The sequence below is a fragment of the Orycteropus afer genome, unplaced genomic scaffold (assembly GCF_000298275.1).
Source record: "Orycteropus afer afer isolate SDZICR_OR568_19922 unplaced genomic scaffold, OryAfe1.0 scaffold00044, whole genome shotgun sequence".
In the NCBI taxonomy this organism is placed as follows: Eukaryota; Metazoa; Chordata; class Mammalia; order Tubulidentata; family Orycteropodidae; genus Orycteropus; species Orycteropus afer.
This window is the reverse complement of record NW_006921631.1, coordinates 7,398,406-7,420,612: the sequence shown is the minus strand read 5'-3', so window position 1 is coordinate 7,420,612 and position 22,207 is coordinate 7,398,406. Positions and strand designations below refer to the sequence as shown.

General features: G+C 37.3%; 1 protein-coding gene across 1 annotated transcript in view; it reads left to right on the top strand.

Moving 5' to 3' along the window:
* The first annotated feature begins 981 nt into the window (after positions 1-981).
* The window catches only part of MAEL (maelstrom spermatogenic transposon silencer), a 37,710-nt gene continuing 16,484 nt past the window's right edge, over positions 982-22,207 (top strand). Inside the window, exons 1-8 of the mRNA XM_007937736.2 lie at positions 982-1,113; positions 1,387-1,479; positions 3,138-3,237; positions 4,135-4,290; positions 6,165-6,206; positions 14,253-14,377; positions 15,080-15,134; positions 15,259-15,400. Coding sequence (XP_007935927.1) covers positions 982-1,113; positions 1,387-1,479; positions 3,138-3,237; positions 4,135-4,290; positions 6,165-6,206; positions 14,253-14,377; positions 15,080-15,134; positions 15,259-15,400 — 845 coding nt within the window. The remainder of the gene's footprint in view (positions 1,114-1,386; positions 1,480-3,137; positions 3,238-4,134; positions 4,291-6,164; positions 6,207-14,252; positions 14,378-15,079; positions 15,135-15,258; positions 15,401-22,207) is intronic.

The following is a 22,207-nucleotide window of genomic DNA, read 5'->3' as shown; positions in this document are numbered from 1 at the left end:
ATTAATAAGTTTCCAACTCCCATTCTTGATTTAATATATATATACATATAACATGAATATACACATTTGCAGACTAAGCAGACAAGGGGATTTCCTCTGGGAAACTTACCTCAGCAGAAAACCCAAGAATCAATGGATACTATTAAACTAATATGAGATCAACATGACGACTTGGTAGAGGATCAACGAAAAAGAGGAAGACCCTAGATGAGATGGATTGACACAGTGTCTGCTGCAATGAAGTCAAACAGCAACGCTTGATGGCACAGACCTGGTAGTGTTTCAGTTCTGTTGTACACAGGGGTGGCTATGAGTAGGAAGATACTCAAGGGCAACTTACAACAACATAATACTTTATTCAAGGACATTATTTTATATCCCAGCTTCTTATTGAACATGTTTCCTTCCTAACAATCGTAAAAACCTGGATTCAAAACTAACGGCGACCATATTTGTTGAGCCACTTGTTTTTGAGATCTTTTACCTCCTTATATTGTAAACTTCCTGAGGGTAAAGACCTTGTTTGCCTTGTTCCTCACTTTATTCCCCCCACCCTACCCCCAATATCTTTTTCCCAGTGCTTCGGACCAAGTTGCTCCTTACAGTCCTGAAACATGGGAGAACCTAAACTATCCACTAGTCTCCCTTTTGTCTACCTACTTTGATGCATATTGCGCAACAATATACAGAAATTGCCCCAAGGCTTCCACGTGACACTGCTCTCTCAAATGACTCATCTCAACCAATCAAAATGCTTCCCACCTGTGACCGCCCTTGCCCCAACCCACCCCACTACCTCACGCGATGGAATCTCCCGGCCTCAGGCTGTTTTTCTCTGAGATTTGCCAATGCGGCTGCGCGCCAGCCCTGATTGGCTGAGAGCTGCCCCTCTGCGCATGCTCTGCAGCTAGCTCGGTTACTAAGAGCGGGAGCCCTGAGAGGGCGCAGGCGGCTTGTGCTGTCTCCCTGGTGGAGTTCGCCATGCCGAACCGCAAGGCCAGCCGTAATGCCTACTATTTCTTCGTGCAGGAGAAGATCCCAGAACTACGGCGGCGAGGCCTGCCTGTGGCTCGTGTAGCTGATGCCATCCCTTACTGCTCCGCCGACTGGGCAGTAAGGCTGGAGTGGGGCGAACGGGCCGGGAAGGGCAGTTAGAGCAAGTGGGAGGGCAATTAGGGGATGAGATAGGAGGAAGAGAGGCCTCAAGAAGTAAAGTGGCCGCTTGGTCCCTGCTGGAGGGAAAAGGAACCCTTTTATCCCTGGCCCGGGACAAACCGAAGCCGGATCCGCCTCAGTGCTGTGCCGAGTCGTTGACCATCTTGGCCCGGGTTATTCTGTCCTAACTTCTGTTTCTCTCCTTTGTTTCCCTTATTCAATCTCCCCAAGCTCCTGAGGGAGGAAGAAAAGGAAAAATATGCAGAAATGGCTCGAGAGTGGAGGGCCGCTCAGGGAAAGGATTCTGGGCCTTCAGAGAAGCAGGTAAAACTAAGTAGAGAAGAACAGCCACCTCCCCGGCACTAAAACGTGTTCAGTAAATGCTGGATGAGTGAATGGACAAATGTGAAGTGTAGAATTCTCAGTGATTTCAGTTAGCACAAAGTATAATTTTTTGTTTGTTTGGTGTCAGAATGCCTGTTAACCAACCAACAGGGTCTGTATCTAGAACACACATAGGTATTTTCGTTTGGTGTTGAAAGGCCTGAGGAATCCTTGTTAAGGAAACCTGCAGTCAATAAACCATGATGAACAATGAAAGTATTTGTTATTTAGAAGTTGTATTAGATAATCTCTAAGGGTCCCTTTGAAGGAGGTCTGGTGGTGGAGTGGAGAAGGCATTTGGCTGCTAACCAGAATGTTAGTGGTTCAAACCCACCAGCTGCTCCATGGAAGGAAGAGGGTGCAAGCTACTTCTGTACAGATTTATAGTCTGGGGAGCCCAATAGGGGTTGCTAGAGTGGAAATCGACTCCATGGCAGTGAGATTGGTTTGGTTTTTTAGAAGGGTCCCTTTCAACTCCTTTGTGAAAGCAGTTTGGACCATTCTCTCTTTTTAAAGAGAATCTGGAACCAAGTCACTTGCTGTGTTAAAATACTGCAGTAATAGGACTTGGAGATGTTGATTAATGTTTGTGTTCCTTACAGATAAAAGAATTGATTGAATAAGGTTTATTTGGGTAAATTTTTGTGTAGTAGAGTGCTAACCCAAATCCACTGCCATCGAGTCAGTTCCCACTCATAGTGACCTTATGTGACAGAGTAGAACAGGGTTTCCAAGGCTGTAAATCTTTATGGGAACAGACTGCCTCATCTTTCTCCTGCTCAGCAGGTGGGTTTGAAGTTTAACCTTTTGGTTAGCAGCCAAATGATTTAACTACTGTGTCATCAGAGCTACTAGTAGAATATTAAAAATACTAAATAAAATTTGGTGGTTTTTTTTTTTAACTGATTTGTGTCAGGAAAATGTAGGTTAGTTGTGAGGGTTTTTTCCTCCGTTTTCCCATTCTTACCCAGTAAATTTTTATTTTTAAACTATCAACATTGAATTGAAATTCAAGAGACACTTGCTTTATATTTGAAAAACTTTGTGGATTTGTTTGAGTAGAAACTCTAGCCAGTTGAATTTGTATTTAGTTGTAAGTCTTGGTTATTCTTCACCAATTTCTTACAAGACGCTCCAATTTTTATTTTTGTCCAATTTCTTAAAAGACATTTTCTGTCAAAAATTAAGATATGTTGGGTATACGTACCTCATGTGAGACCTGGAGTCAGCATGATTTGTTTTTCACTTTAAGTGAAAAACAGAATATGTGAGTGCTTTAGCAAGTTAAGTTGTTTTGGTCACTGGCCTGGTTTGTAGTAGGTGGCTCCATAAGATTAGCTAGGTGTCAGCAGTGGACACTGGCTTTGAGTAACATTTGCATTCATTAGTTACTACTCACTTACTAATTTAGAATTTTTATAAATTTTGCTATTGTCAGCCTTTAGGTGTAGATGTTACTGGCAAATATATATTTATTTACCTATTGGATTCTTTTGCCTGGACAAGTTACTGAAGTAAACTACAGGCTGTTGTGCAGTGTTTTGGTAAACATAAAGTGCACAGCAGAAGTTTATGTGGTCAATCATTTTCTTCTTTAGAAACCTGTTTCTACACCACTGAGGAGGCCAGGCATGCTTGTACCAAAGCAGAATGTTTCACCCCCAGATATGTCAAGTTTGTCTCTAAAAAATGATCAAGGTAGAGTAATCCTGAAGTATTTTGCTTAGATAGATTTGGGTGCTTAAAACTCTTTGATATATTGAGTGAAATTGTTTCTGTTCTTTTTAAAGTAACACACTGCAGGTGATTAAATATGATGGTGCTGATGTTATTTAAAAAATTAGGTAATTTGCCTTTGTTGACATACGTTTTGTTTAGAAATCTGGTCTCTTGTTTTCTACCATTTCATAGATTATCTATAGCTAGACACTTAAATAAATTTAAGTTATAAAGGTTAAAATAAATTATTGAGCTAGCCTAGAAGAGAACATAGCTAATAAGGACACTTACTATTTCTTCTGGCTGTTTTTATTAGTTGTGTTCTGATTTTGAAGATTAATAAACTTTAAACAGTATTAACTGTGGCCATTCTGTTTCTCACATTCCTTCTTTGTGTAGAGAATTTATAGTTAATCTCAGATGTTTTATAGGTCAAAATTAAAGAAGGAATGAACTAACTTGTTAATAGTTTTTCAGTTTTCTGTACTGATTATGTTTGGTTTTATTTCCTAAATTGGGAAAATATTATTTGTTAAATATGAGTCACAGCTTTTCTTGTCATTTCTGAGATTTAGGGTTTATGTATAGCTGGATTACGTAGAGTTCTCTCCAAGTTTGAATGATTTTGTTGCTTCATGCAAAGAATGGTTATTACTTTAAACCTTGATAAGTATAATTATAAAAATCTCAGTTCATTTATCTGCTATAGCTGATTAGTTTTCTCTTTTTCAGCTAATTTAGAAATACAGGAGCACAAGTTTAAAAATAATTCTAAGGTTCCCCCCTGCACACTTGAACTAAAGAGGCTTTTCTGGAAGGGGTACATTTGAGATGTTCATCTGTTGGTTTTGTCTTGTGATTTTTTTTTTTTTTTAGCTCTCCTTGGAGGCATTTTTTATTTTTTGAACATTTTTAGCCATGGTGAGCTACCTCCTCATTGTGAACAGCGCTTCCTCCCTTGTGAAATTGGCTGTGTTAAATATTCTCTCCAAGAAGGTATTTTGGCAGATTTCCACAGTTTTATAAATCCTGGTAAGTAGCTAGGTAGAGTGGGTAGATGAGAGAATTTTAAAAATCTATGTCTATCTATTTAAATCCTGACTTCATTTGATAATATTTGTTTGAACAGCTGATTTCTTAATTTAACAAGGCTTCATAACAAGTTTGCTAAAAAACTGTTTAGGTATGAGATGTTGACACAGACTTTTGAGTTTAGACTTTTTACCTCAAGGATGCATTAGAGCTGGATGGATAGAGTATCTGAAAAATACATAGCCTACATGTTCACTTACCTGGGTCCTTAGATCTTGAGATTTTCTAAAAGATTTTTGTGCCTTTGTTGTCTTCTGTGTCTACCCCATCCTTCACCTCAGTGGTCACTCGTTTTAAAATCTACTATTGCTCTGTAACCATGAGCAAATTACTTAACATTTGGATCTATTCTTCATCTGTAAAGTGGGGATAATACCTTTGGAGGGCTGTTCTAAGGAATTTAAAAAAAAAAAAAAAAAACCCAAACTCCCTGCCATTGAGTCAGTTGTGACTCATAGTAACCCTCTTTGGGTTTCTGAGGCGGTAAATCTTTTACGGAACTAGGTTGCCCAGTCTTTCTTCCGTGAAATGGTTGGTGGGTTTGAACCGCCAGCCTTTGGATTAGCAGTTAAGTGCCTTAGGCACTATGCCACCAGAGCTCCTTGTTATAAGGACTAGATGAGAATATATATAAATAGTTTAGTACTTAATAGGCTCTCAGATGTCATCACTATCAATTCTTCCCACTGTTCTTCCCCATTAAAGGTGATACAGCTATGGAGAGATAGGATTTGAATCTGTTCCCAAGAGGGAAGAGAATTGTTAAGGGAGTACCATACTCTTAAAAGTCTGAGGACTATATAGAGAACACTAAAGCGGAATAAAGTGCCATCTTTAGTTTTGTCAGTTCTTTCAAAGTTTATAGGACATCCCAATACTTTTTTTTTTTTCAGATGATATTAAAGCTAATCAGTCTATGTACTCTTGTGATAGTTGACTGCTCAAAAGAAACCAATCCTGTTGCCATCGAGTCCATTCCAGCTGATGGCAACCCCATGTGTTGCAGAGTAGAGTAGGGTTTTCCATGGCTGTAATTTTTTATGGAAACAGTTTTCTTCTGCGAAGCTACTGGGTGGAGTTAACAGTCGATCACAAACTGCTTGTGTCACCTGTTGTTGTTGTTTGCCATTGAATCGGACCCAACTCGTAGAGACCCCTCCTTGGGTTTCCGAGGCAGTATCTCTACAGAAGTAGATTGCCCAACCCACCTGGGCGCCTTTAAACCAAGCTGCCAAGTCAGTTCCAACTTATGGTGACCCAGTATGTTGCAAAGTAGAATTGCTTCATGGGGTTTTCTTGATTTTAGTCTTTACCAAAGCAGTTTGCCAGACATTTCTTTTGCAGTGTTACTAGGTAGATTCAAACCACTGACCTTAAGGTTAAATAGATGAGCACATACATTTTGGGACCCTAGTTGCTGCTTAGGATTAGCCAAATAGCTACTGTTTTTCATATGGGTTATAAAACATTAAAAAGAATTTGGAGATATCCCCCACCCCGAGAAATGCGTGACTTGTCACATCCAGGGCCTTCGTGGTACTTAAGATTCCTTTAGCAGGTTTCTTCGCCTAGGATTTCTTTTTCTGAAGGAAGAATTTGTTTTTTAAAGTAATTTAGAGAATATTACAGAATTCTTTGGTAGTCATTAACTTGTTCTTTTTTAAAAAAAAAACCACTATGAAGGTTTAATCTTTTTTATTTTCACATAGTAATAAAAATCACCTACTTATATCATTAGTTGGTCATACTGTTGCATAACCAAAGAGCTTCCAGATTTCTGCTTCTCTCAATAATATTTTATTTTTGTGTTACAGGTGAAATTCCACGAGGATTTAGGTTTCATTGTCAGGCTGCAAGTAAGTATAAAGGAATGGGTTAAAGTATGGAATTGAATGTGTATATACATGGTTTAAGCTACTACTTTAAACAGACACATAGAACAGAAGTTGAGAAGATCTTAAATTATTGTTGAAGGATCTCCATTGAAGTGGTAGATAGTATGTTGATCTTAAAAAAACTGAAAATTTTATTAGTATAATATCACTTTTGCTTTAGGGGAACTGTTCTTTTGTTTTCTGTATGTATCCTTTGGCCTCAGGATCAGCTGTTAGTGGCCAGGTACTTAGGTAAGCTTTTTAAGAGATCTCAGATTATTTAGATTAGGGTCATTTATGTAAAGCCAGTTCAAAATTATTTTTAAAAAGTTGATGGGTCAACATAGTCACGGGACGTCAAGCTCAATTGGCATAACATACTAAACAAAACATTGTTCCACCTCCTACTTTGGCGAGTAGCGATTGGGATCTTAAAAGCTTATAAGCTGCCATCTAGATGCAACAATGGGTCTCTCCTTGTCCAGAGCAAAGAAGAATGAAGAAAGCCAAAAATTCATGGAAGCAGTTAGTCCTAGCCACTGGTACACCATCCGATCTGCAGCCTATATGACTATGATACCAGAAGAACTTAGATGGTGCCTGGCTACCACTGTCAACCACTTGGAAGAAGATCTATTAGGAGATCCTGGATAGAGGGGGAGAAGAATGTGGAACAAAACTCAAAATCATTTGGAAGAAAAAAAAGGGGAGGGACCAGGTTTGTTGGTCCAATAGAGCCTGGTGGAACCACTGAGACTATGGTCCCTAGCTGCCTTTCAAGTCTGGAATTGAACCCACACCTGTGGCTTCCAACAAAAAAAAAGACAGACATATGGGTTGAACATGAACCTGAGGTAGATACACTCCTTGGAGAGAACAATCATGGGAGAAAGAAGGGCTGCTTATGCACAGGGAGACAGCTCAGGGGGCAGGAGTGCATGGAGGGATGGACACAGGAAAGAGGTAACTATCCGGAGGAAGTGAGAGGGGAGCTGTTGCATTGTGGTAAACTGTGGTCAATGTCATGAGACAAAGTGTATGTGAACTGCTATATGGAAAGTGAATTTGCTCTGTAAATTTTCACCCAAATCACACACACAAAAAAAAGTTGATCGGTCAAATAAGTAGAATGATAGCGGTAAACAGATAAAATCGCTCTGAATTAATTTTATAGATGAGGAAAACAAGTTTTTAAATGTTTTTTCAAACAGTATTTTGTAACCAAAGGACATGACTATGAATAGCTCTTGAGTGAAACTCTTAGAATCTAGGTTTTTAACCAGTTTCCTATTTGATTAGGATGAAGGTTTTGATAATAGGTTTATTTTTTAATTTATATTAATTCAAAACTGTCATTTATTAAGGACTATTTAATGATTCCTTTATCTAAATTATTATTTTTTCACTTAAAAAATGTAGGCAGTTAGCCTGTAAGAGTATTTGAAATTAGAATTAAGTTTTCTAAATCTGCCCTGATAGGCAGTTATATTATTATGCAGTTTTTTAAATAAATGAAGATAATATTTTAGACTCATTTTAGGTTGTATACTTTGAATTTTTTCAAGTTACTTAAAAATAATTACTAGTCAGATTTTTGTTTTCCTGGAATCAAGTGCATCAATTCCTCTTCTGTCTTCCTTTTTCAGTGTCCGGCTTTTGTATGTGTGTAAGTGGTGTAGTGCTTAAGGTATTTGATTGCTAACAAGAAGACTGGTGGTTCAAACCCACCAGCCACTTCTTGGAAGGAAGATTGAGCAATCTACTTCCATACAGATACTGCCTCAGAAACCCAAGAAGGGGTCACTGTGAGTTGAGACTGACTAGACAGCAGTGATTTTTTTTGTTTGTTTGTTTTTGAGGTGAATGAAAAGGCTATGGCTTTGGTTAGGCACACCTTAGTTATCAAAACAACATCTATGCTTTGAAGGGGACCTACTAAAAAACCTCTTCCTTCAACTCCTTATTTCACAGCCTACAGCCCTGATTCCAATGAATGCTTTAAAATAGGTAAAACTTTGGAAATGACTGCTTTCAGCATCCTACATAAAAGTCCCATCAGCTTTTAAAATGAAGCTTTATACACGAAAAGAATATAACATTCCTGTAAGGTATAAACACTATTAATGAACTGCAGTGCACCCACCAGTCTGCTGAAGAAATGGCATGTTGCCAGTACCACTGAAGCTTACTCTATCTTCCTTGGTTGCATCCTCTTCCATCTGTTTAAGAGAAGCACTATTCTAAATTTTGTCTTAATTTCCTTCCTTTTTTTGAATATACATATAAACGGTACATTTAATTTTGTTTGTTTGAACTTTGATGTAATTAACAGAGGTATTTTCTGTTTTTTTTTTTTTTTTTTTTTAAATGCAGTGATTCCTTTTCCCCAGTTTTCTGTTGGGTTGTTTGTCTCACTGATTTGTAGAAGTTTATTATATGTTCGTTTATTGATTCTTTTTAATTGTCTACTTTTGTTTTTCAATTTGTGCTTTATAATGTCTTTCATTTTCTGTTTGTTGCCTTTTAATGAACAGGTTTTATTTTAATTTAGTAAATGTACCAATCTTTTTTCTTAAGCCTTCTGTTTGTGTGCGTGTGTGTGTAAGAAGTTTTCTCCTATTCCCATATAACTTGCATTTTACTCTAACAATTATGAAATGGTGTTTTCATATCTAAGTTCTTATTCCACCTAGAATTGACTTGCGTATGGTATGAAATGTTGTTGTTGTTGTTATGTGCCGTTGAGTCGGCCCCGACTCATAGCGACCCCTCCTTGGGTTGCCAAGGCAGTATCACTGTGGAAGTAGATTGCCCAGCCTTCCTTCCGAGGAGTGGCTGGTGGGTTTTAACTGCCAGCCTTCTGGTTAGCAGTCAAGTGCCTTAGGCACTATGCTACCAGAGCTCCTATGGTATGAAATAGAGATTAGATTTTAGTTTCTCTCATAGGCATAATCAGTTGCCTTAGTCTCATTTGCTGAGTTATCAGTTCATTTCCAAATATGGAGTCTCACCTATGTGATGTTTCCATTTGTATGTTGCTCTTTTCTCGCCTCCGTTCTATTGATCTACTTTGTGTGTGTGTGTGTGTGAATACTATATTCTTAACCATAATATAATTTAATAATATTTACCTAATTAGACAAGTCCCTTCATTTTGTTATTTTGGGGTATCATGGCTATTCTTGACCCTTTGCTTTTCTGTGTTTCACAAAAGCCTTGTTGGAATTTACATTGGTGTCACCTTTACATCTATAGACATTTTAAAGAAAACTGACATTTTTATGATCCTGAGTTTTTCTGTTAACATGGAATTACTCTTTTAATTTTAGAACTTTAATGTATTCCAATTAAATTTTATAATTTCTTTCCATAATCTTAACATATTTTGTTAAATTTATAACTTACCTTGCTTGTGAGCATTGGCTTTTTTGAAATTATATTATCTAATACTTTTATATTTCAGTTTTTATCCCACCAGTTATTAAACTGTAATTTGAGTTTTTAATAAAGTTTTATGTAGTCATATCTGTGAAATGACCTCTCTCATCTACATATCTTTATTTTTAAATTTTTAAAATTTGGTTTCTCATGGTACACAGGCTAGGACCTCTAGTTTTTAGTATTTCACCAGTGACTGTACTATTTCTTACAGTTTTATTTACTTTTTTGATTGGTGTGTGCTCTTTATCAGTATAAAGAAGTTCCCTTCTGTTCCCAGTTTGTCCAAAGAGATATCTGTTGTGAATTTCAGTGGATGCGCTGATGATTTTAGAGTTTTCTGTCCATGTGGTGATTTACTAATGTTAAACCAACCTTGCATTTCATGAACAAACTTAACATGATCACAATATATGTCTTAAATTGCTGAATTTTGTCTGCTAATATTTTGTTTTAGGATTTGTACATTCATGTTAAAGACTGAGACTAACTTTGTCTCATTTTATTATGATTATTTTGTGATTATAAAATGGGTTGGGGACTGTCCCTTCTTTGTAGTATTTAGGAGATATTTTTAATATTGGGATGATCTGTTCCTTGAATGTCCTGTAGAATTCACCCATGAAACTTTCTGGATCAGCATGATACTAAATCTGGAGGAAAACTTTTGAAGCTTAAAAAGTTGGTGCATAGAGTCTTGTTTTACTAAATGCCCCATATATTAGCGGAATTTTCCATGTGAAGGGGTTTTATAGTCTGAAGATAAAAGATTTCTATAAAAATGTTTCTTTGTAAAAGAAATCCATAATAACTTAGTACAGTAGTTTTGTCCCTACTCATTAGAGTTGTTTTAGAAAATTGTTTTAATGGTTATTCTAATTTAAATTAAGTGTTTAGAAAAGAACATGGAAAGTAGCCAAGAAATGCTTGAAAGAGAACCATTGAAGTTAGAGAAATGGCTTGACTATCAAACTTGTACATTTAAAGTTATAATAATTAAAAAACAATATACTATTGGAGGAAGAATTAATAAGAGGGTAATAGAATACAGTTTAGGAATAAACTTAAATATGGGAGCTTACTATAAAGGTGACATTTCAGATCAGTGGAGAAGAATGGGGAGCTAGTCCGATCATAGTGGCCAATTTGGATCTCTCTATAAAAACAAAGCTGGACCTTTCCTACCATACATAAATCAAATTTCAGATGAGTTGAACAGCAATACTCGAAAAAAGAACAAAAATAGTTATATATTTAAGAAAACAGAAGAGAATCTTTATAAAACTCTTGGGGATGGAGAAAGCCATATCATATTTATTCACTTAACAAGTTTTTGAGTACTAACCATATGCTAGGCAGGTGTTCTAGAAGTTGAGGATAAATTCGTGAACAAAACATAGTCCCTGCATTTGTAGAATTTATATTCTCCTGGAAGGAGAAGACAAAATTAAATTATGTAATATGTTAATGTGACACATACTATATAAAAAAAATCAGTAAGTGGAATTAGAGTAGGAGATCAGCAGTGTCTGAACTTCCATTTGAGATCATTTTCCTTATAGCTGAAGAGTACCTTTCAGTATTTCCCTTAGTGAAAGGTCTGCTGGTGATCAAATCTGTTTAGTTTAAAAATTTTTATTTCATTTTTATTTTTGAAAGATACTTTCACTGGTTTAGAATTCTAGGTTGGCAGTTCTTTTCATTCAGCACAGTAAACACGATTCAGTTTTCTTTGAGATTCCTTTGTTCCTTTGAAAATTTAACTGTTAAGTCTTATTTGTTGTTCCTTTGGAGGTTGTCTTGTTTTTGTCTACTTTTACTATTTCCTTTTGGTCTTTTGTTTCTAGCACTTCTCCTTTGGTGTGCCTAGGAGTGCTTTTATTAGCCATTTATCATTCTTGAGGTTTGTTTTAGTATGTGATTATCTTTCATAAGTTTTAGAAAGTTAGCACTTTTTAAAATACTGCTTCTGCCTCATTCCCCTACTTTTCCTTTTGGGATTCCAATCAAGTGTATATTGCATGGGGACCATGGTCGGGGGGACATCCAGCTCAATTAGTATGCAAAATACTGTTCTACATCTTAACTTCAGTGAGTAGCAATGGTGGTCTTAAAAGCTTGTAAGTGGCCATCTGAGATGCAACTATTAGTCTTTCCTTGTCAGGAACAAAGAGGAGTGAAGAAAAAGATGCATGGAGACAGTTGGTCCAAAGTACTAAAGGGCCATGAGAACTTAAGCTTTTATAACCCTGAGACCAGAAGAACTAGATGGTACCCAGCTACCCATGTCAGCCACTCAGAAAGGGATCAGTATTGGAGATCCTGGATAGAGTGGAAGAAAAAAATGTATAAAAAAATTTTAAAAATATGAAAAAGACCAGGTTTACTGGTCAGACACTGGTGAAACCCCCTAGGCTATAGCCCTGAGTCACCCTTCAAACCTGGAATTGAACTCTTGTGGCCTACCTTTCAGCCAAATAGTAGATAGGTCTGTGAGCTGAACAGCTGCACAAGGAAAATGCACCCCTAAGAACAATCAAACATGGGAGGAAAAAGGCTGTATTTGCACAAGAAGAAGGGGAGGCAGGAATGCATAGGCAGGAAACATACAGGGAAAGGGTAACCACAAGGAGAAAGTGGGAGAAAAGCTGTTACATTTTGGGGATTATAATCAATGGCATAAACAAAATGTGTATAAACTGTTGAATGTAAAATAAATCTGCTTTATAAAATAGACTTTTGAGTACCAACCAACAATAAAAAATTTAAAAAAAAACTAATAGAACTTTTCACTGTTTCCATTCTACCTCTTACATTATTTTCTGTTTTCATTCTGGCTCTTACATTATTTTCTGTTTTCATATTTTGTCGTCTTTATTCTGAATGTTTTCTTCTCTTTTATCCTCTAATCTGATTAATGTGTCAGATCATTTGAATCCATCTATTGAGTTCTTAATTTTAGTTCTGTTTCTGAATTTACAAATAATTTTTATGGTTCTGCTGACATTAAAAATAGTCTTATTTCACTGAATATAATACCTGGTTATTTTAAAGTCTTACTCTAATAATTCTATTATAAAGATCTTATCTTTGAGTATATTTTTGTAATCTGTTGATTATCTTGATATTAAGTTAGCAGATCTCTTCAAATCGTCATATGTTTGGTTATTTTTGAGTCCTCAACAATATGTATATTAACTTGTTATTTCTCTTCAAAGAAGATTTATCATTGCTTCTGGGAAAAGCAAATAAAGTTGATAGAAAGAGACCCACAAGAACTCTAGCTCAATAGCCAGCTCAGGTTACTTTAATACAGTCTCAGGGATTGAGATAATTTAGGGTCACTCTATTTCTAGTTGATATTAACTAAATTTTTCAAAAATGAAAGGCAGGGACATGGTGGACAGAGTACCACCAAAAGATCATCAGCAAAGTTGGCACCTGGCATCTTAGTTTAAACAATGGACACTGGAAGGCAATGGGATATTTAAATTTTTTTTCTCTGTTGGTCTGGATCTGTTAAAATTGCTGCTCAGTTTCTCAGCCTCTAGATCATCTCTTCCAGAATTGCCATATGCCCTTAGGGGAAGAAACAACCCCAAATGCCAGCCTTGGCCAAGATCCTGGACCCATAATTACTCACTGATGTTTTATTTCTACAGTGCTTTCAAGCAGACATTTCTTTATACTAGTCTGTCATTATCCTCCTGTGTCTTTCTTTTTTTAAAATAGTTTACAATTCTATGCCAAAATTCGTAATCTAATTTCTTCACTTCAAATGTAATAAGCATCATTATTTAAAATCTGCCCAGTACCTTTAGTGTCTGGAATTCTTGTTGGTCTCTTTCTATCAGGGTTGTTTTTTTGTTCTCATATTTCTCTGTGCACCTGGTTATTAATACACAGTGTTGAAGTAAATGTAGAGTAGGTTGAGGCCTACAACAGTGATAGCTTCCTCCAGAAAGGATGGGTCCAGGAAACCGAGGCATTAGCAAATCAGGCCCAAAAAACTGTCATAAAGTAGACTTAGATTTTCAAATTCCTCTTCAGGGATTGGGAAATGATACTAGGTGAGAAGCTGCCCCAAAAACTAGATTTCTGTATTCTCATCTTAATCCAATATTTCTCACTGCTGTTTGTGCCTTTAATATACATAAGCTTTTTTATTTGGAGGTTTGGTCTGAATTACCTTTTTTTTTTTTTACTTGAAGTAGAAATCTTTATCATAAAACCTTATAAAAGCAGCCATTGCTTTAAGTTTGTCATGAAGGGCATCATAGTAACAGTGAAAGTGTTAACAGGCTTGGTCACTTAACAAACCTGAATTTAAGTCCTGGATCTACTACTTAGCAGCTGTTAACTTACTGTGATCTTCTGTGATTCTCAGTTATCCCTTCCTGACATGTGTATATTACCTTTCTCATTATGATTATAATCCCTTATCAGGATTATAGAGTAAGATACATAAAGTACCTAACCATAACCAGGCTTGGTGCAAGTGCTTAAATACGAGTTACCCACTATCTTTCTATACCTGCTCCATAATGTCCTGGTCAACTTTTGAACTCTCCTTCTCTTTATTTCTTCCAGGTGATTCTAGTCACAAGATTCCTATTTCAAATTTTGAATCTGGGCATGACCAAGCAACTGTGTTGCAAAACCTTTTTAGATTTATTCATCCGAACCCAGGGAACTGGCCACCTATCTACTGCAAGGTAATTTCAGCTTAAGAACTTCTCGAAAAGTAGCCAGAAAGCATTTTTGCCTGTGTATTAATTGCATGTGTTAAAACATGTTTATTCTGAATTATTTTGAATATAATTTTAAATTTATCTGGGTTTGGAAGGGATTTTGGAGGCTGGAAAAGCTGAATTTATTTCTGCTTTCATAGATCTCATGCTTTTGAGTTCCTTCTTCTGAAATATCTTCAATATCTTTTTTATCCTGAAGAATGGATGTTCTAGTCTATATGCCTATTCTTCCAAGCAAGATTATCTTTTATTCAAAACTATATTTATAGCATTCCCTTGCCCCTCTTTTTGTAATCTTTAGAAAAACTATCTTTGTTCTTTATTTGTCTAAATCTTACAGGCTAGGAGTCAAATAATTGGTTTCTAACCTTGCTCCTTATTAGTATAATCTTGAACAGATTATCTGATCTTTTTCTGAACGTTGGTTTCTTCATTTGCCTATTTTAAGTCTTATAAAGTATGTTAACATTGCTATACAAATATAACTGGTTATAAGTAGTAGTAGTCTTACATATGTTGCTCTTTTTTATAATTCTTGACTTAGTTGTCACAAATTCTTCAGTCTCTCCAACCCCTCCCCCCAGTTTGAAAGGGCAGTGTTAATTGAAAGTAACTTAAGGTAAGAGAAAAGTAGGAAGCAGAAATAATTTTTATTTCCTTCTCCAGTCTGATGATAGACCCAGAGTCAACTGGTGTTTGAAGCACATGGCGAAGGCATCAGGTAAATAAAACTCCTTGTCACTGCAAAAAGTGCATTATAATATTTATATTTGTTTCCATTTTATGTACATATTCTAAGCACCTAAATTGACTAATTGTATGTGTTTTCTGTTTACCAATGGAAGAAGTCAGACATCATCTAGAACTTCTTACTGTGGAGGACCTTGTAGTAGGGATCTACCAGGAAAAATTTCTCAAGGAGCCCTCTAAGACCTGGGTTCGGAGCCTCCTAGATGTGGCCATGTGGGATTACTCTAGCAACACAAGGTATTTATAGTGACTGTACTGTTTTGAACTGAGAAAATATGGTAGTACTACTTGTATATCGGAAACCCAGTAGCGGTTACTATGAGTCGGACTCAACTCAGTGGCATTGAGTTAATAGAGTTTTACTTGTATATGCACATGGCATCACCATGAGTCATCTCCTCCTGGGATTCCCATGATGCATGTACTAGTTTGCTTGATGTTGTCTTATATGTACATTAAACTACGTTCAGCATTCTTGAGCCTTCTCTCTTGTTCTTCAGCCTCTACAACTTTAGTTAACCTTACACTCTAGTTTACTCATCTTTCTTCTGCCCCTTCAAGTGTCTTGCTAAATCCTTCTAGTAAGTTTCTCGTTTCAGTTATTGTCTTCAATTCTGGCATTTCTGTTTGATTTCTTTCATTGTATCTATCTCTTTATTTAAAGTCTAACTTTTGTTCATGGATCATTTTCCTGATTTACTTTAGTTCTTTGCATTTTCTTTTAGATCTTTAGGTTTGTTTAATGTCATTGTATTATATCCTTTCAATCTATTCATCATTTGGACTTTGATAAATATAATTTCTCAGCCTTCATCTTGTTTACTTAGATGAGCCATCATTCTTGTTTCTTCTTGTGCCTTGTGATTTTTTGTTGTTGTTGTTGGAGCTAGGGCATTAGAATTTTGCAAGATAGCTTTCTTAATTGTCCTGAGAATTCAGTGTTTTCATCAGTGCTACTTTCTGCAAGAAACTCTTGGGTGGGCAGAGCCTGCAGAATTTGCTTACCATTCTCTCTGTTAAGTTGCCTTTGTGGTAGCTCCTTTTCAGTCCAGACCAAAGTTTCTGACTTTCAGTGAAGAACATTGAGTGTACTATGGACTGTCAGAAGAAAGAACAAATCTTTCTTGGAAGAAGCACAGCCAGAATGCTCCTTGGAAACAAAAGACAGCAAGACTTTGTCTCATATACATGTTATCAGGAGGGTCCAGTCCCTTTAGAAGTACATTATGCTTGATAAATTGGAGGATCAGCAAAAAAGAGGAAGACTCACAACAAGATGGATTGACACAGTGGCTACAACAAACCCAGACATCTGCTGTGTTTGGGTTTAAACACAGTAATAATTGTGAAGAGGGTACAGGACTAGACACCATCTGTTGTACGTAGAGTTGCTATGAGTTGGAACCAACTTGATACCTGACAACAACAAATAGAACAGAGGATACACACTAATCTATCTGTTCTCCAGGGAACATGCCTTTCAGTCTTTTATTCTCTCTCCCTCTCTTTGAGGAGTGTATTTCCATCCACATCAGGTTCTCAATCCTTTAGCAGCTCCCAAAATGGCCAGAAAACCCACACTGAATTAATAAGCTACCATTGATTAATGTCCTTGGTTGTAGCTCCTTTCCCTGTTCTGTGAGGGCTCACTTACTGTGTATCCAGAAATTGGGGGCCTTTCCTTGTGCTCAGATGTGGGTGAAAAACTGTGGCTCTTGTTTGTGTGCCATGGCAGGAGAAGATGGGGAGAGCATACTCTGAGCAGACCACCAGGGAAATTTATCTCATTTTTATTGGAGCCCAAGCTGGGCCTTTCCCTGTACAAAGGTGAGCTGTGTGTTGGCTGGGGCAGTGGGCTACACTGTAGCGTAGCAATCAGTCTGCTCACTTCTGTGACCATCCATGGCTGGTAGTAGCCGATGGTTTGCTGCACAAGAGAGGGAGGGGCAAGGGAAATGGGAGAAGTATTTTTCCTGCCATAAGAGTTTCTTTGTTGTCTTGGTCCATTTGTACATCTTAGACTCTTCTTTGCCCACTAATCAGGGTCCCTTAGAGCTGAGTAGATTTTTTTCCCTCTAATTGCATTTTCTTGGTCTGTGTGTTGGGGGCAATCAGGAACTTAGACCTGTTCATGTTACCATCTTCCAAGCCCAAATAAATATTTCCCTATTATTTATTTCTACTTTATCAGGACTTAGAACATTTATTTCTTCACTGTCATTTGTACTTTATTCTCACTTTTGAGCTACTGTTAAATATTCTAATGCTCACTATTGGTCCTTTTGCTGAAATTTCCTCCCTCAAACATATATTGGTTAGATGAAGTTCATTATTTAGTACATGAGTTGACAGGCTATGGCCTGCAGGCCAATTCTAGCCTGCCTTTTTTTTTTTTTTAATTTTTAGTCTGAGAAGTTTATTCTTCAAGTGCTATCTTTTTGTGTGTGTGTGTGGTTTTTGTTGTGGTTTGGGTGAAAGTTTTCAGAGCAAATTAGTTTCTCATTCAACAGTTTATATACATTTTGTTTTGTGACATTAGTTACAGTCTCATCAATATGACACCACTCTTCCAACTTCCTCCCTGGATTCCCAGTTTCCATTTGTTGTTCTTTCCTGGTTTTTGAAGTTTGTTTTTGGGCAAATGCTGCCCTTTTGGTCTCATAAGGTTGATTGTCCTATGGAGCACATTCCTCACAGGTGTTGACTTCATAGCCCTATCTATTTGGCTGAAAAGTGATCTCCAGGAGTGGGTTCATTTGCAGGTTTGAAGAGTATCTAAGGGCTACCAGTCTCTGTTAGACCAGTAAGTCTGGTCTTTTTTATGATTTTGAATTTTGTTACACATTTTTCTCCCACTCTCTTCAGGACCTTCTGTTGTGATCCTAGTCAGAGAGGACACCAGTGGTAGCTGGGTACCATCTAGTTCTTCTGGTCTGAGACTAGTGGAGGCTTTGGTTCATGTGGTCCATTAGTCCTTTGGACTAATTATTTCCTTGAGTTTTTGGTTTTCTTTACTCTTCTTTGCTCTGGACAGAAAGAGACCAATAATTGAATCTTAGATGGGCATTCACAAGCTTTTGAAACCCCAGTTGCTACTCACCAAAGTAGAATCTAAAACATTGTCTTTATGGGCCAAAATGTTCCCTGAGGCTATGGTTCTAAGCTCTCAAGCCTAGTGACTTAGTCCCTCAAAGTGTTTGATTATGGCTAAAACGTTGCCCTGATTCTGCTCCTTGTATATTCTATTATATACAGGGATATATGTACAGTACGTCCAAAACATATGTATAATTATTCTCTGCCAAACCTATATATGCTCATAGGTATACTGTTCAGTTTACATATCTACCTGTGACAATCGTTTGTTATTACTGTCATTGTAGCATTGTATGTATAGTAGTATTTACCATTGTTGCCTTTTATTCTTACATACCTCCGAGTGTCTTCCTTTGCTTTGGTCATGCTGCACTGAATTTTTCCTTACTGTATATTGCCTTTCCCTTCACTACTGTCTAGTTAGTGATTTCCCTTCCCTTTGATCCATGGTAACCATCAAAGAATGTTTCTGTCTGTAAAACTTTTCTTGGCTTTTTATAATAGTGGTCTCATACAATATTTGTCCTTTGTGCTTGACTTACTTCACTCAGGATAATGCCCTCCAGGTTCATATTGTGAGATATTTTGAAGATTGTTATTTTTATATAGTATTCCCATCATATCTTTGTATCATAGTTTGTTTATCCAGTCATCCATTGTGCTATTATGAATAGTGCCACAATGAACATGGGTGTCCATATATCTATTTGTGTCATGTTTCTTATTTCTCTAGGATATATACCTAATAGCTGGACTGCTGGATCATATATTATCTCTAACTTTTTAACAAAGTACCATATCATTTTCCACAGGGGTTGTACCATTTTACAATTCCACCAACAGTATATGAGAGTTTCGGTGTCGCTTTCAGCATTTGTTTGTCTTTTTGTGATTATTGCTATTACGGCTAAAGAAAATTTTTAAAAGTCCACAAGATCCAAAGTACTACCTTAATTACATTGCACCTGAATTTAGAGACCATCTGAATAATAGATTTGAGTCATTAAACACCAGTGACTGAAGACCAGACGAGTTGTGGGATGACATCAAGAACATCACACATAAAGAAAGCAAATGGTCATTAAAAAGATGGAAAGGAGGAAAAGACTAAAATAGATGTTAGAAGAGACTCTGAAACTTGCTCTTGAATGGAGAGTAGCTAGAGCAAATGGAAGAAATAACAAGGTAAAAGAGCTTAATAGAAGATTCCAGAGGTCAGTTCAAGAGACAAAGTAAGGTATTACAATGAAATGTGCAGAAACCTGGAATAGAAAACCAAAAGGGAAGAACACACTCATCATTTCCAAAGCTGACAGAACTGAAGGAAAATTCAAGCGTCAAGTGGCAATATTGCAATATGGGGAAAATATTGAGTGATGCGAGATGCATCAAAAGAAGATAGAAGGAATATACAGTCACTGTACCCAAAAGAATTGGTCAACTTTCAACCGTTTTAGGAGGTAGCATATGATCAAAAACCAATGGTATTGAAGGAAGAAGTCCAAGCTACAGTGAAAAAATTGGCAAAAAATAAGGCTCTAGGAAATGATGGAATACCCATTGAGATGTTTTAACAAATGGATGCAGCACTGGAGGTGCTTACTTGTTTATGCCAAGAAATTTGGAAGATAGTTTCTGGCCAGATGACTGGAAGAGATCCGTATTTTTGCCCATTTCAAAGAAAAGTGATCCAACAGAATGTGAAAATCATTGAACAGTATTAATGTCACACACAAGCAACATTTTGTGGAATATAAGTAAAAAATAGTTGCTGCAATATACTGACAGGAAACTTCCAGAAATGTAAGTTGGATTCAGAAGAGGATGTGGAAGTAGAGATATCATTGCTGATGTCATATGGATCTTGGCTGAAAGCAAAGAATACCATAAAGATGTTTACCTGTGTTTTATTGACTATGTAAAAGCATTTGACTCTGTGGATTGTAACAACTTATGGATAATATTGTGCAGAATGGGAATTCCAGAGCACCTAATTGTGCTCATGAGGATCTTATACATTTATCAGGAATCTGTTGTTCAAATAGAACAAAGAGATACTGCATGATTTAAAAATCAGAAATGGTGTGTGTCCGGGTTGTAGACTTTTACCATACTTACTCAATACGTATGCTGAACAAATAAGCTGAGAAGTTGGACTATATAAAGAAGAATGCAGCATCAGGATTGGGGTAAGACTTATTAACCTATGATGTGCAAATGATACAACCTTGCTTGCTGAAAGTGTAAATGACTTGAAGCACTTGTGAAAATCAAAGATTAGTCTTCAGGATGGTTTGTTACTCAACATAAAACAAAAATCCTCAACCGGATCAATAAGCAACATCATGATACATGGAGAAAATATTGAAGTTATCAGGGATTTCATTTTACTTGGATCCACAATCAACACCCAAGGAAGCAGCAGTCAAAAAATCAGACATTGCATTGCATGGGCAAATCTGTAAAAGGCCTCTTTAAACTGTTAAGGAGCACAACTGTCACTTTGAAAACTAAGATGTGCCTCACTCAAGCCATGGTATTTTCAGTTGCCTTATATGCATGTGAAAGCTGGACAGTGAATAAAGAAGACTGAAGAAGAATTGATGCTTTTGAATCGTGCTATTGGTGAAGAATACTTAAAATGCCATGGACTGCCAGAAGAACAAACAAATCTGTCCTGGAAGAAGTACAGCTGGAATGTTCTTAGAAGCAAGAATGGCCAGACTTCATTTCACCTACTTTGGTCCTGTTATCAGAAGGAACTGGTCTTTGAAGAAGAGTATCATGCATGGTAAAGTAGAGGGTCAGTGAAAAAGGGGAAACCCGTCAACAAGATGAATAGACACAGTGGCTGCAATGATAGGTGCAAGCATAGCAATGATTGTGATGATGGCACAGGGCCAGGCAGTGTTTTGTTCTCTTGTATATAGGGTTGCTATGAATTGGATTTAACTCAATGGCACCTAACAACATGAACATTATTATTGCTGAAGTGAGATGATACCTCTGTTTTTTAAAATTATTTTTATTGCATCTCTTTAATGTACCCACCCCCAGAGGCAGGGAGTGGCTGGAGCCAACAAAAAGCAGCAGGATCTAGAAGGGGCAGGAGATAGGACCCACACCCAGAGACAGGGAAAGCAGGGAGCGGGCCAGGGCCAACAAAAAGCAGAAGGATCCAGGTAAGAGGCAGGAGACAGGACCCACCCCCAGAGGCAGGAAAGGCAGGGAGCAGCTGGGGCCGACAAAAGTGGATCCAGGTAGGAATCAGGTAAGGAGACGGTGGAGAGGTTTCCAACAACTAAGGGAGACAGACTTGTCTGTCAGTTTGTCTTACTGTGGTGGCTTGCGCGTTGCTGTGAGGCTTGAGGCTGTGCCACTGGAGTTTCAAATGCCAGCAGGGTTGCTCATGGTGCAAAGATTTCAATGTAGCTTACAAACTGAGACAGACTAGGAAGAAGGAAGAGGCCATCCACTTCTCAAATAATAGACCAAGGAAAGCCTTATGAATAGCAGAGAAACACTGTCTGACACATTTTTGGGCAACTTTATGAATAGCCTGGAAACATTGTCCGATGCAGTGGAGGAAGATGAGCCCCTTAGGTCAAAAGACACTGAAAATACGACTGGGAAAGAGCTGCTTCATCAGAGTAGAACCAACCTTAATGATACGGATAAACTAAAGTTTTCGGGACCTCCATTTGTTGCTGTGGGACAACTCATATTGAGGAGAAATACCTGCAAACATCCATTAATAATCAGAACATGGAATGTATGAAGTATGAATCTAGGAAAATTGGAAGTTGTCAGAAATGAAATGGAACACATAAAGATTGATACTCTAGGCATTGTTGTTGTTGTTGTTGTTTGCCGTCGAGTCGGCCCCGACTCATAGCGACCCCTCCTTGGGTTTCCGAGGCAGTATCACTACGGAAGTAGGATTGCCCA